At 37.2% G+C, this 15,811-nt stretch overlaps 1 protein-coding gene across 1 annotated transcript in view; it reads right to left on the bottom strand.

Moving 5' to 3' along the window:
• The window catches only part of LOC127618244 (protein kinase C epsilon type-like), a 146,329-nt gene that overhangs the window by 3,246 nt on the left and 127,272 nt on the right, over positions 1 to 15,811 (bottom strand). The window contains exons 12-14 of the mRNA XM_052090599.1: positions 5,123 to 5,261; positions 4,198 to 4,386; positions 1,821 to 1,967 (exon numbers count right to left, since the gene is read on the bottom strand). Coding sequence (XP_051946559.1) covers positions 1,821 to 1,967; positions 4,198 to 4,386; positions 5,123 to 5,261 — 475 coding nt within the window. The remainder of the gene's footprint in view (positions 1 to 1,820; positions 1,968 to 4,197; positions 4,387 to 5,122; positions 5,262 to 15,811) is intronic.

Genomic DNA, 15,811 nt, shown 5'->3' on the forward strand with positions numbered 1-15,811 from the left:
AGTTTAATTTCAATTCAATTTAGCTTTATTGGCATGACAGTTGGAGTGTAGTAATGCCAAAGTGTTTTAAGGTTATGTACATACAAAATGTTTGAAATAAGATCATAAAACAATAATAAATACAACAATTAGTAGTAATGAAAAAAAGGGAAAATACTTTTGAAACATTTCAATCATAAGAATGATTATATAAAAAGAAAAGGCATAATATCCTTGTAATTACCAGTTTGTAACCTAAAAAAAGTTCCTCATAAACAACCCAAATCTGCCCCCCCTTTTTCAGTGCATGCTTAGAAACAGCAAAGAGCACTGTTACTTAGAAACAATGGCTTGAGTTGTTTTTAAGCAGGATGTTTTATCAATTTTGTCAGTAGGCCGTGCAAGTATCCAGATTCGCTGTCCAGTGGTGTTTCAATTGATTAGCATGACTATAAAGAAGGATATCAACCTATTACTCCACATGTGAAATCAACAAAATTAAATAGTAAACATACTATTCCACTTTTTCCATTTTAACGCTTGCGTGGCAATGTTTACCCTTCCTCGTGCTGATGGTGGCATGCATGCCGACCCTTGCGTTGTATCTATGCACATCCTCTTCTCTTTTGCCTCCCTCTTTTTCCCCACCCCTCCTCTCCCTCACACCCTCTAGGGCTCTCATCAGCCTCGTGAGTTGCCGTGAGAACAGGGCGGCAGACACAATCTGAGAGGCATTCCACTCACACTTACAGCAGCCAGCATGGATCTGTGTATCACAATAAAGCCTCTGATGTGTGCTGAAGTCAGAGACCATCTAAGATATCCAGCTGTTCACACTATCAAAAACAGAAGTGCTACACAAACACTTGAAAGAACCATAAGGGCCCAAGTGTTATATGTACTTGATAACTGTGTTTGGAGTGGCCCATGTTAACGCCTGTGGTGAGACAACCAATACACAGAGATATCCGTGCCCTAAGCAGGCGCAACACAATAATGCAACACATAATATATCCTTTTCTCATTGAATAAATCACTTTCATGTATCCTAACAAGCCACAACAAAACTAGCAATGGCTGACAGAAAATTCCATTGGTTTCGATGCGTTTGTGTAATGCCGAATTACTGTATTTACGAGATGACAACTCCTCAGAGATAAATACAGTATTTCTGCATGATTCATGTAATTATTGATTCTACTCTGAGCTGTTCCTCCTCAGACTTTGGAAATTATTTGTTTTTATGGGAACATCTCATAATGCCAAAATGGATCCATGCGTGGCTATACTAACTGCATTGATAACTACATGATTTATAAATTCACCAATATTTGTTCTTGCTAAATGTTTAGAACAAAGAAAGCACTCCAGGTAACACGGACTATAATAAAATAATTCCGACATGATGTGAATGCACTATTAGTCCCGAACCACAACTGTATATAAAACATAAAAATATATATATTTTGTCACTTTTTTATTGATAATTTTCAGTATTTAATGAATTATAAGTAACTTTATAAGTTATATTGATTTGTCCACCATCTTGGATGTATTTTTTCACCTGTAATAATGCCTATTGGGATATTTGATAAGGGATTGCCTGTTCCCGGGAAAGATACAAGCAACGCTGCCATAGAATATGGCCAAAATACTACAAAGAATACAATTTTGCCAAAAGAAGGTAGCATGATTATGTTGCCTACTTTTTGGAACAACCTTCACATTGGGAGGTAGGATCTACAATGTCTTAAAATGCTGCATACGTAGGCAGCTTACTAGGTTTTGGAACAGAGTGACAAACAACAGTCCAGTTATTCATACATAATAACAATACTCACAATGCGGGGTTTAAATGGTGGCTTGACCTTCCTCTGTTCCAGAAGTACCCAGTCAATCTCTTTAAAGAACGGATGCACTTTAATAGCTTCCTCCAGTCCTTGGGAAACCACACAACCCAGCCGCTTACTTGGGCTTTTCGTCATGAACTAGAAATGGCAAGAAAAATTTAGAAATTATTAGGGTGCCTTTTGAGGAACCAAAAGGGAACTTTTGTTGTATTCATTCCTGAAACCTCAAATGACTCATAAGGATTTGTCCATTGCATATCTCAAAAGTTGTTCATATGTAGAATATTTTATGTTTCAGTGTTAGGATGTACATGTGCTTGAACCCCACTTGATGTACGAAGGCTTACAAATACTGATGAGATCACATTGTCAGTGATGACGCCTGCATGATGTAAGAATGCATCCTGTGGAAGGATGGCCTGAAATGACCACAGGTCATGTGACCACAGTGTCAGTGAGACAGTTCCCAGTGTGACACACACTGTCCAAGACAAACATATTGCCTTTCCCGCAAGGCTTAGAAAATGATCAGGGAAGAGCCAAAGTAAATGTTGGACATGTGAAGGAAAAAGACGACACACAAGGAGCACAGTAAGCACACACGCAATCATGTGATCGGACACTATGAGTGTAAAACAGGAGAGACTAAAGCAAACAGAAAATGCAAAACAATGCCAGCAGTCATGCATAGAAAATACACATAGAGAAAGAAGTCAGAAGAAAGAAGAAATAAATGTGAGTGTTGAGCACTGACCGAAGACACACTGACACACAAAATAGAAAAATCACAAAATAATATCTCGATTGCTTCTCCAAGACAATAGAGAACTAATGCAGTCTTTTGCTTCTCTGAATTCTCTCTCTGCATAAAAAGACCTAAGTAATCTCACATGCATCTCCTCTAGAGTTTCATAAGAGACCTAAACAATGTCTAAGGTTTGCTCAGATTTTCCAAGATACAAACATCTGCAATCAAACGTCATTATCAGATCATCCAAGACTAAATAATCTGAGCTACACAGCCCTAAAAAGTCAAAACTATGTCAACAATGAAACTGAATCTTAATTATTTTTTTCCAAGCCAAATGTGGATTAATCTCACTCTGTTTTCTCTGAATTTGAGCATGGTTGAGAAAACCCATCTGTCACAGTTCAGATCAAAGTCTAAGAGATGCTATTTTCGTTATAATTAAATTTTGCTGACATGTGTAGTAGTTACTGCATGTTTCCATTGCAGGGCAGTGTGCTATAAACAGTCAATTTATAGATCTATATAGAGTTATGAAAGAGCAATAAATAAGCAACAACATTTTCCTCTGAGTTACAGCTCTTTTTCCTATGTACTCCTTTAAATTGAACTGTTAAAGGAAGAGTGTCCAATCCAATAGTGGCTCGCTCAACCCCAAAACTGACCTCTGAGATTACACAATCCAAAGAACCAGCAGGGAACACAAACAATCTGTTCTTTTCCCACAAGACGTGTAATGTTTCTGAGCTGTAGCTCTTTCTCTCACAGTGGCACACTGATTCGCTGCCAGCTTCTCCACTTAACTAATCACAACTATAGAATGCAACACTAGGGTTACTGAGTAAAATTCCCATTCATTTCTCCATAGAGAAGTTTATTTTTAGTGATAAAATGTATAAATCTACGTTGCTAAGCAATGATAAAAGCTTCTGTAGAAGCCACAAGTCAGCGTGATTTCAACTTAATGTTAAAAAAAGTGTTAAATTGCTGAATTCTATGTGAAGAACTACACTACCCATAATCCTAAGGAGAGCTCCACCAATCAGACGTTGCTGTTACCAGGGAAATTAAAATTGTGGCAAATAAGGTCAGCAAGGACTGTCCACTACCATGAAGCACTGTGTATCATGTAATCAATCGATACACTCTAAAACTATGTATATATTTGTACATGTGTAAACATTAAAATGCATTGCTTTTATGCTACAAATAAATGACATTGAGTTAAATGTTTTTAATGTTTCATACATTTTTAGTTTTGATTACATCTTTTGCAACGCTTCATTGGGTGAGTAGTTCCACATTCCTTTCACACGTTTTGTACATTTAACTTTTTTTCAATTTTCAAAAACGTTTTCTACACTATTGACAAAATTATTTTGAAAATACTTCCATAAAACAAGGTTGCAGAATAAAAGAACAGTCATTGTTGCACTGTATTCTCAAAAGGAGAGTGAATGAAAAAGCACATAGCATTAACAGCAAAGGTTAAGAGTTGGCAGGTGGTATACAACTTTGAAGAAAGAAAAACATGAGAGGGAAAAACTGGAAGGTTAAAAAGAGATTGCTTAATTGAATGATAAAAGACTGAGTGATCCAAGAGTAAATCTGAACATGTACTGCTCTAAGAATGCTGACGGCCTCTTTGCTGAGCCACACAGGATAAAGGACGTCATCATGGAGAATGGACTCAAAAAGGTCGTCCTCATTATCTGCTTCAAATGGAGGCTGACCAGCCATCATCTCATACATGAGTACACCTAAAGCCCACCAGTCAACTGATGGCCCGTACTCGAGTTCCTGCAAGATCTGTACAGGAGAGATCACAAGAAAGAGAATGTAATTTAAATCTCACAACAAAATAACTGGGGGCGGAATATGTGGAATGGAATTTAAGGGTACAATTTTACTAACAGTACTACACTCTTATTGTTAGCTGAAATCATAATCAAAATATGGAATAAACAAAGACATAAGGGCGAAGAATGTGTTTAACTTTGTGAATAATGGGCGGTCCAATTCAGTAAGGTTTTCAGTCTAGTTAATTTTGGCATCGCTATAAAAGCAGGAAAAAAAGCAGAAAATAAAACCTAGAATTAAAATTCTCACATAAATTGTCACCTTGGTGCGTCAATTTACATTCAAATATTTTTTTATGAATGACTTGGTTCAGTCCCATTATAGATTGAAAACCAAAATCTATACCAAAATCTATCAACAGCTTTGTTGATGAATAATACACTATTTCTGTTTTAATTTTTTTTTTTTTTTACGTTTGATTGTATATTGTGTAAAAATGTCCCTTTAAACCTATAAATCCAAATCTTAATTGCAAAATGGAATCATTTATTTCACATCCAGTATATATCAGCCTTTTATTGCCCACTGGCTAGCCCACTCTCTAGTTATGAGTATTGACAATTGGCAATTGGAATCTGTAATACTAATTAAAATGTTATAACCCTGATGGGACCTAAGCAGTAGTCAATGAGAATATGCAGCGTTCACTGGACATTTTTGTCTTTGAGAGTGTGAAATACTGTACCTCAGGGGCAATATAATCTGGCGTGCCACAAAATGTTGTGGTCGTGATGCCATCCAGAATGCCCTCCTTACACATACCAAAGTCTGCTAGCTTACAGTGACCTTCAGCGTCCAACAGAATGTTGTCTAGTTTCAAATCCCTGAAAAGAGAGCAAAAACAAACAAAACTTACATCACATATAAATCTTTTCAAGTATTATTTACATGATCACTCATTACCATGAGTGGCCAATCACTGACCATCTCAAGTTCTATACTTATCTATACTGATTATATATATATATATACATATATATATATATATATATATATATATATATATATATATATATATATATATATATATATATATAGTATATTCTTCAATAGCCTGTATGTCCATATTTATGTTTTTGGTTTGAAAAAGTATAAAAGGGTGATCATTTCAACCCAGCAGCCATTGTTGCCACCAATAAAATAACAAATGTTTAATGCAGGAAGTAAAATACAAAAATAAAAATATAAAACCAAAGCATCAACAGAAGAAGGATATTTTATCATTTTGTTTAAATTGAACTATTATAACATAAACTAATAAGCAGCAATATTTACCTCCAAATATTTATTAATAAAACATTTTATACATATAAAAAATTACACACAAGGACTTCACAAAAATTATTTGAGTAATGAAACAACCGAATCGTTTAATCAGAGGTTTACTTTTGAAGTAATTAATTAAAACTACAGTTTGAACTGATTCATGAACATGAAACTTACAATACCGACTTTAACACCATTTTGCTATTGAAGTATAAAAGAGACAGGAAAAAACACCTTGAACACATCCTGAAATAGCTCATGCATGAATCAGGAGATTCTGGTTGTCTTTATTCAAGTAATCAGAAATGCTTTTTTTAGCATCAGGTAAGTGAACCATTTACTCATCCCGGGACTAACAGATATATGGCTGATTGAAGTTTGATAAGCGGACACTAATATCCTGATGCCAGTCTGTGCACCCAGACAGGAGCAACAGAACAACCTCTAACAAAAGAAAATAAAGAAAATCCAGTATATGATCAATGACACCAAACATTCTTAAAGACAAATAGTTCTTCTGACATTAAGGAGTCTTTAAATGCAGTGACATACCAATAGACATAACAATGCCAGTAGAAATATAAGTATCAGAGCCATTGGCATGATGATCAGAAAATCTACAACTTATTTTCAGTTGGCTGTGCATGTGAATCCACAATAAACTTTTGAGTATGATTCTTTCTTGTGATTAAAAACTCTCTTCATTTGTTTCAAGACGACAGTTGCTTAGCAGACATGGCTTCACAGAAAAAACTAGTATGTATGGGTTTAATAGAGCTGCTAGAGAAATGTGAATTTACAGTAAGACCTGTCCTTTATCTTTCAAAACAGAACCACTAAGGAACCAGAATTGTTATGTTGAATCGAAATTGCAACTAAATTCTGGATTATTCCTATCCATAATAATACAACTTAATAGGAAACAAATTCTAGCCACATTTAGTGCTAACAAAGGGGTACTCATGCCCTACTGATTGGGCTATGGGGGTACAAAAGATAAAATAGTTGGAAAACACTATTCAAATGGGCCTGATCTACTATTACAGAGTGGGGAACAGCATGTATCCGTGCAGAGTGTGTCTACTGTATCTCTGTAAATTTAACCAGCACAAGGGGAAGGCAAAGAGAGACACGTAGAGTAAAAAAAGGAGAGAGAGAGAGAGAGAGAGAGAGAGAGAGAGAGAGAGAGAGAGAGAGAAGATAAGGTGCTAGTGATGAAAGACATGGAGATGGATGAAACAAGTTGGACTGGGGTTTGATGGTTGATCGCAACAAGAATGTCAACATCACTTTGCAGGATGCCATTCAGTCAAAGGTGTTTTCATGAAACCATCCTCACAGAAAAGGGATGGAAAGTCAGGAGGGAGGGGAGCGTCATATACATTGCGCAACTGTTCCCTTCCGGACGGGCACCCTGGTACTAAGCACGTTGCTGTTTGTCTGAAAAGTTAGTGCGAGAGGGTTCATTCCTCTCTACCTTTCCCCACCGAATATGATCAGTCACTCTTTACATGCAGAGGTGTGGACAAATGGTGTTGTATTGAATGTCAAGAAAATATGTGGTGAAAGACCCACTCCCCAAGTTTGAGATGCACTTCTTGATTAATGATCTGAACCAAAATGTCAGAGTTTAACCAGACTTATCCCATAGTGAATTTGGAAACAGTAGTTTGAATTCTCTTTGAACTCGGTCTGTGCTTATCGAAATTCGAAGAACTGCCCCCTGTGGCTGAATCAGGAAGTGTTTTTGAATGTAAGGGTGTGTGTGAACAATTTCTGTGTGAAATGTCAACAGAAGAGTGCCAAAAGTGAGTTGTAAAGGGTGTTGTTTTTAACTGTAAAGGATGTAATACAATACTCTCCCCCCAAAGCCCTAAACATAACTGTAAGTGGAGTAAAAATATCCTGAATACTGAATTCCAGATTGTGATTGGCACTGATTAAGCAAACATAATGACTTCCTGGTTTCAACATGGGACAAGATCTCCGGTCTCCTACCCGGTCTGATGCAATGTACTTCCGGTCACAAGACTGGAAACACATTTGCACTGATTCACTGATGAACTGTGGAGTTGTCACTTGTCAGTAAATTGGCATAATGGGGCCGATGTCATGATGCGAGAACATTCGGAAGCAACATTTCAACTTCCCATGAGATTATGTTGGTTTAACTACACTACCAGTTTTCAATCAACCATCCTCATCATGATATTTTTAAACAGTATTGAAGGTGTTCCCTTGTGTGATAGACACTTGTTGGCTGCTTTTCCTTTATTGTGAATTCCAACTTATACATCTAAAAATACCAATGAACCCCCCCCCAGGAAATTCATAAATAGACACATCTTATAAGTAAACTAAACTCAAGCATTCACGCACAAGTCTTTTCATAAAAAGGCTTTAAAGATCATGAAAAAACATAAAAACAGTTAAGAATTTCCAAGGTTTTGACATTATCTAGATGCATAGAAAAAGACAGGAAGATGGTGACAGGTGTCGTCTTTGTTGATCTGTTGATCATAATGTGAGACATCTGCCCGACAGACCTGATTGAGAGCATGCTGGAAAACAGGATGTTCTTTGTTGAGTTAGGTGGTAGGAGAGATGGGGAAGACTCAAGAATGGTGTACCTCAAGGGGTGACAGAGTGTTCTGTCACCCCTCTTATTCAACATCTACACAAATGACTAACCAAGAAGTTATGACACAGTTAGGTTCATCTATGCAGGTGACATAGGTATTGTTGCACAAGATAAGGAGTTTGAAGTGGTGGAGCAATGCCTTACCAATGCTTTCAATGCGCTGACTCCATACTACGAGGCCAACCATCTCATATACATGTTAACCCATGTCAGCACATTTCACCTAAAGAACCGTGAGTTGAAAGTGAGCTGGAATAGAGTTCCTTTAGAGTCCTGTGAGTGCCCTGTATACCTTGGTGTCACCCTAGACAGAACCCTGTCCTTCAAGTTGCACACTGAGAAAACCAAGTCTAAAGTGTGCGCTCAAAATAACATCATCAGCAAACTGACTTCTACTACATGAGGTGCTCATCCTCAAACACTTTAGAATACTGCACTAGCCCTCTACTCTACTGCAGTGTATGCCTGTCCAGTATGTGAAAGATCAGCACATGCCTCCAAGCTTGACTCCACCCTCAACAGTACTTGCAGAATGATCACCGGGTGCCTTAGACCCATCCTGGCAGTTATTGAACCTCCAGATTTGAGGAGAGCCACTGCAAGCAGAAGAGAGAGATCCTGCCAAGCCATCGATCACAGATACCCCCTCTTTAGCCACAAAACTTTAGAACAAAAGCCTCAAACAAGGAAGGCCTTCCTCCACCACTATAAACACAACTATGTGGCAGGAGAGACTCCAGGGCCTGCCCACAAATGTCTCCATGGAGCTACCAGCCAGTGAGACCCAACCATCAGAAGCTGATGATTCTTGGGGAGAGTGGATGTATCTTAATCACATGAGGTCAAGATGTAAGGTCAACAGAACAAAATGGGGTCATTTAAATTAAATGTAGACACCAGCTGTTAATGTGGGACATACCAACAAACCATGGAGCACCTCCTGACATTTCCACTGCTGGCCTCACCTTGCCACATGACTGACCTAGCAGAATATAACAATGTTGGGAAGAACTGTGTAAACCTATGGATGGACTTTATATAGATTGCTTTGATTCTGGACACAATAAGAAGACCATTATACAGTATATGGAATGAACGATATGCATTTGCATACAGTTTTTATACGTACAATTAACTTCACTAAATTATTTCATATTTCAACAAGAAAGACAAAATAAATAAGAATCATCATAATATGGGGATCAAATTGTTTCCTTTTAGGTAAGCCCTGTCCTATGGTTCAGCACTCAGAATCTCATTCGAACCATCAGATCCTACCGGAAGATGATAACGGCAGTGGAGAAGAACTTAACCCAAAAGGAATTTAGGCCTGATTAAAATGAAACCCCCAAAAGTAAAAAAACCCAAATTAAATGAATGACCCTAGTGAAAAGATGGGCATCGATATGAAGAAAAGTGCAAAAGAATGCTGATAAAGTGAAAGCCCTGCTCTTTTTTTGAGGGGGAGGGGTGGTTTGTGCAATACCCTTGAAAAGGATAAACAATACTTATGCTGCATCTGAGCCCTGAATACGGTGAGCGTTGGTTGTGCAATATCCTTGAAAAGGATAACTAATGTTTAGCTATGCATCTGAGCCCTGAAAATGGGAGCAATGTTCGTGCAATACCCTTGAAAAGAGTAACATTTTTACTATGTGCTTTGAGGGAGGGGAGCATTGTTTGTGCAATACCTTTGAAATGATAAACAATGCGGTATATAGGGTTTTATATATTTATTTGTTTATTTATTTTTATAAAGGTGAGGATAGACTGAAACAACCCAGCAAGAAAGGGTTGTGCATGCAAAAAGGGAAATCTGGAAAATATGACCAACGTAATGAGATGCAGATCAAGAGGACATATGATGTGATGTTTGATATCTAAACTTTGACAAAGCCTGTGTCAAAGCCAACACACATTGCATGATTCATGACGTGTGAAGCGTCAATTGACTGAATAGTGGGTATCTGCTTCGAAGAAGTTCTACTCCCAGAACAAAGAAATCCTATACAGTAGCAAAATACTATTACTTACCTAATAATAAGATGTTGTATTAAGCAAAAATAGCCAAGTCATGCTCAAAATAAATGACTAACCAACTTAAGAATATTAAAATTACAATTCAGTTTTCGCCCATAGAAGCTGAGGGTAGAACTTTATTGAACCACAAGTGACAAACACAAATGTATATTCTATAAAAGATTAATTATAAGATTGTTTCAAAAGCATCCACTCCACTAAACAAACTAAATCAAAATGCCATTAAATAATTATTTGCATTGAAGAGTTAAATTAAATTATTATGTATAAACACTTCTAGCACTAACAAAACTAACCTGAGAAAAATAAAACACATGAATAACTTTAAATGACATAATGATGTGTACCAGATGAAGGGGTACAAGGGATTATCAGGAAATTATCAACTGAAAATATATACTCTAAAATGTGTAAAAAAAGGTCCCCTTCATTAACATTAGTTAACAACATTAGTTAACATTAATTAACAATGAACAATACTTATTAAGCATTTATTCATCAGAGTTAATGTTCATTTCAATTTATACTAATTTTGTGTTTTTGTATTTGTTAATGAATTCTTTGACCCATGTGCAGAGTTTAAAAAACAAGGGAATTTATTTATATAAAAAAACACACACAAATATCCCACAAGGGAGGAAACAAATATAAACAACCCCATAGGGGAAAACACTCTGTCCAGTGCAGATAAGCCATCGTGGAACTAGACTATGGGCAGGTCAATGGGGAATCAGGACCGACCGGACCGAAAAGGGTGGAAAATCAGGACTGACAAACAGGACTGACATTTTTTAGTGATACTGAAACAAAACAAAGCCACGTGCTCTCACAAGACAATAAAACACCCGAATGGCATTACCTGCAACAAGCCAACCAAACAAGACAGAACACCTGCACGAGAGTTTGGCTACATACACACCTGACACCTCAGACCGAAGTGACCGAACCTCAGTACAACATGAAGACAGCCCGAGACCTGTATCATGCGAGCACAACGTGCATCAATGGACACGAAAGACAGAACAGATTATTGACACGAGTGTGCCCCACCAAGGTGACGAGCGAAATGCACACATACCAATACAAGACAAGACATGGAACATGATTGTCCAGATCCCGACACCAAAACCGAAACTGAGCCAGACAGAAGGGTCAGGATCTAGACAACATGCTCACCGGATGTGAGACACGACCGAAGAGCACACAGCAGGGAAATCCAAACCGAAGACGGGCGCTCACACAATGACAGCACATGAAACACAAGACAGACATGGTGATGTCACGTCCTGTCAGACAAAAACTCAGAATGACAGAGTGACAGGACCGTGACAGGACTAACATGAACTAACAATGAACAATTGTATTTTTATTAACTAACAATAACAAAGATTAATAAGTACTGTAAAAAATATTTTGTTAAGAGTTTGTTCATGATACCTAATATGATACTTCCCCTTTAAGAGAACAGCAAACATAGACATGTAAAGTTAATCAAGAAAATCTGCATGGTTTAAGTTGCAATAGTAGCAACAAAAAGAACATGAGAAGCATCATCGTAATTTAATGGAGATAATCAGAGCATGTACACTGAAGTACAGTGCATAACCAATGCGCATGAATATTAAAACTGATTCCCCAATGCAGGAGTATAATTGTGTTTGTAAACACAGTTTCAAACCAGTGTGACATGGCCGCAACGCTGGAAAAAAATACACACTTTACATTAAAGAACACCAAACATTAAGATCGGTGCGCACTGAGTATGTTATGTATGATGAAGAGATCATTCAGATCATTGATACCTAAATGATCTGAATGATTTGATACCTAAACCCACCAGTTAGATGTATTTCTGAGTTTATTAACCAAAACTGATTTCTTTGCACTTTTCCTAGTAAGAAGTTGTAAAATCCGACTTTCCTAGTTGAATGTAATGCAGCACTACTTTTTAAAACTTGATCTGACACTGAATGCTCAAGCAGCCTAATTTACACTTAGAAAACTCCTGATGTCACTACAAGAAGCTAATTTTGAGGATAAATTTTTTTCCATGTACACTAAAACATGTTTGTTTAGGTAACCAAAAACTGTGCTTCATGTGGTAACTTCTCAACTAACTGGTTTTATAGATCCTTGAGGTAACAATTGCAGGTTACTGCATTTCTTTCTTTTTCACTTGCAACATTAGAGTTTCACACAATTCTAGCAGTGTTCAGTAATTACAAGAGCTGCAACTGAGCTACTTAGTCCATATTGACTACACAGAGGAATTCATTTATAGTACTAAAGAGCATATTTTATTCTATGCAAGTGTTCCTGGGCTAATGACTATCAATGGCCTTATGGTGTTCCTTTGTAGGTGAAAGGCTACAGAGAGCACACAGATCTAACAAACAGATCTTTCATGCATACACGTGTAAGGTGTGGAGCTATTACAACAACTAGAAGCTCACATGTTCTGTGAAAAGCATTTTAAATCCCATTGCCTTGATGTCTTCCATATCCTGGCAAACATTGCTCTATGCTACACTGCATGAAAAATCCCTGAAGAGCCACAGGTCGACAAAACAACAACTAGAGGAGCCACATGTATGCCACCTGCTCTTTCTGTCTATTTTTAGATACAGTACACTGAATCCGAACAAACAACCAAACCAGCCACGCCACTGGCAATCTACAGCTAGGAAAAGTCAAACATGCCCTCTTTAACAAGATCAAACTTCAATGGTCTGCATCAAAAACTACCACCATGTCTTTCCCCGATAGGTCTGCGAGTATTGATGTGGAATTGGTTCAATAGGGGAAAAATGTGGTTCTGCCATGCACTTGAAGCAGCTTGCACACCAACGCACAGACTGTATTCTAACATGCAAGTTTGCAGTCTCATACAATGTAGGGCTTTCCCGAAATCTAGGTATGTCAAATAAAACAGAACAAGACCAAAAGGAATATCATCATCTAGTCTTTATTTGTTGCCACATGGCCAGATCCGAAGCAAATTATTTCCATGACTTTCACATGAAGTTGCATAAAACAGTGCTGTTAACTTATCACTGTAAACCCTAATGTTGCCATTACTGGAAAGTTGTTAAAAATGACATTACTTGACATTTCAAGTTTTGGGCTCATAACTCAAATATCTCAAATCTAATTTTAGAAAATCCACAGACTTAAGATTTTAAGTGTTAATAACTCAAACTATTGAGTAAAAAATGTAAGCTATGGGCAATAACCATAATGCCTTGCGTTTTAATAATTGGATTATGTTTCTTTGGTCGAAGGGAACATTTGGGGGCATTTAAATAGCTGTAAATAGAATTCATAGAGGTTTTAGCTCTTTAGTAGTATTATTTATGTTATTTTGCTGTAAGTAGTTGTTTTGTGTGAAGACACCATTAGGGTGACCTGAGTCCCCTTTGGTCAAGTTAGACCCTGTTAACACAATCTTAGTTCTTATTGTGCATGTGCAACTAAAGTACAAGCATATATTAATTTCTGTGGTGAAATAAAGTTATTTGATAATTAACTTAAAATCAGCTGTAATCAGGTCCGTAACCACCATATACAGTACTTTTACTTCAAAACCAGCCGAGGGCCGTGCATTTTAAGTCTAGGCCTTCAGTGCGATTCATGCCAGTAAGAAAACACAGTTTCACAATTAATAAGATGCTATGCCCATCATAAATTACATGGCAGTCAACTGATAATACCAACTGACATTTTAAAAACATGTCCACACATGAAAGACAGAACTTGAAAGGACACTTAATGTTCAAGCAAGCCTAATTTTAACTGCAACATGACTGTTTTGTGAAATAAATGTCAAAAATCATAATTTTTCATATTAATCTACCAAGGAGGTCTATAAAACCTGGAAAAATATATGTAATAATAATTGCGATTTAAATGTTACTTGCTATACATTTCGTTTCTTCAGGGTACATGGTTATGCTGCGTTCCATTCAAGTTGGTTGTGGGATAATAGTACTTGATATCTCTGACCATAAATGCATTCCATTCCCCGATATTTGGAAGATGACGTTTAAGGAAACAAACAGCAATGCTATCTTAGCAGGGGTTTGACTCTCATTAGAGATGTTTCCTAGCCTCCCAACTGATAAGCAATGCTGCAGCGCTAGCATTTGTGCTTCAGGTGTATGATTATCAAAAGAGATTATAATTTATCATGTTTTTTACACCTGTTTCTGCAGGTGTTTGTTAAACAAGCTTTATTATCATGTAATGTGTAAAATAACTCATTTATCGATATTACTTAAAAAAGTGAATGTTTATCATTTACTTTGTATGAGTGTCGACATGTTTCTGTGACATCATGCCCCCGCATCTCGCCGAAATCGGAGGTGAGAATTTCTGCACGAGCTTACAAGTTGTAATTCTGACTTAAAGATGCATTCCTTTGCACTTTTCAAGTTGTAAAATCCGACTTTCCGAGTTGAATGGAACACAGCCCTACTTTTCAAAAATGTATCCGACACTGAATGCTCCAACAGCCTAATTTACACTTAAAAAACTCCTGATGTTGCTATAACAATGTAAAACGCACTTACCAATTTACTTAAAGTGAAAATCAGTCCTCCTTTCCTGTTTAATAAATTAAGCAATCATACGGTCATGCAAAATATCCAATAAGGATCTCTTTCTCAATGGCAATACCAGCAGTGATGACAGCCGATTCGTCAGCAAGATCTCGTGCTCTTCGCTTTCAAATTACGTACTTCATTTTAAGCCTGATTGTGTCACTCAAGGCCAGCTAAAAGGCCTGGACCTGGACATATACTAAAGATCACACCCACCAAGAACAAATAAATCAATCTGATTGTCTGATGAATCTGACAATCTGATTTGAGTTGCTCATTCATTTGCACTGTTGAGGGATTCTGTGGAAATTCTGAAGGCCTGACGGGGTGGAGCTCAGAGTCACGCGAAGCTTCGGGCTTCAGGCATGCAATTTGTGAAACGGTTGTCGCGCTTTGCTTGTAAGCATCAAGGAATAAATTCTGATACATTTTTCATTTTTATTTATTTATTTGTAGATTAATTAAGAGTGGAAGTCAAAAAGGTGATTGAGAATGAAAGGATAAAAAATAGTCATTTATTTGTCATGTAAGGCCAGAGAAGGCTTTGCTGGCCCTGAGTTTCTTTGTATTTACAACCGGTGATTCCCAAGAGGTCAATTTTTCTTATTCGTTGTGACAAAAAACTTTCAGCATCACGCTACTCCCACACCATACCGGATATTATTTTCTCTGTGTACAGAAATGACATCAACATGCACGTGTGAATGACGTATGTATGCAATTTCCCACGAAATCTGCCCCGACAGCTCTAAAATATAAATCATTATTATAGGTTTATCAAAGTGGAAGTTCAAACTGAGATTGAACCAGCTAGCTACTAGTCCTCAGC

This window comes from Xyrauchen texanus, chromosome 24, assembly GCF_025860055.1.
Source record: "Xyrauchen texanus isolate HMW12.3.18 chromosome 24, RBS_HiC_50CHRs, whole genome shotgun sequence".
Taxonomy (NCBI): Eukaryota; Metazoa; Chordata; class Actinopteri; order Cypriniformes; family Catostomidae; genus Xyrauchen; species Xyrauchen texanus.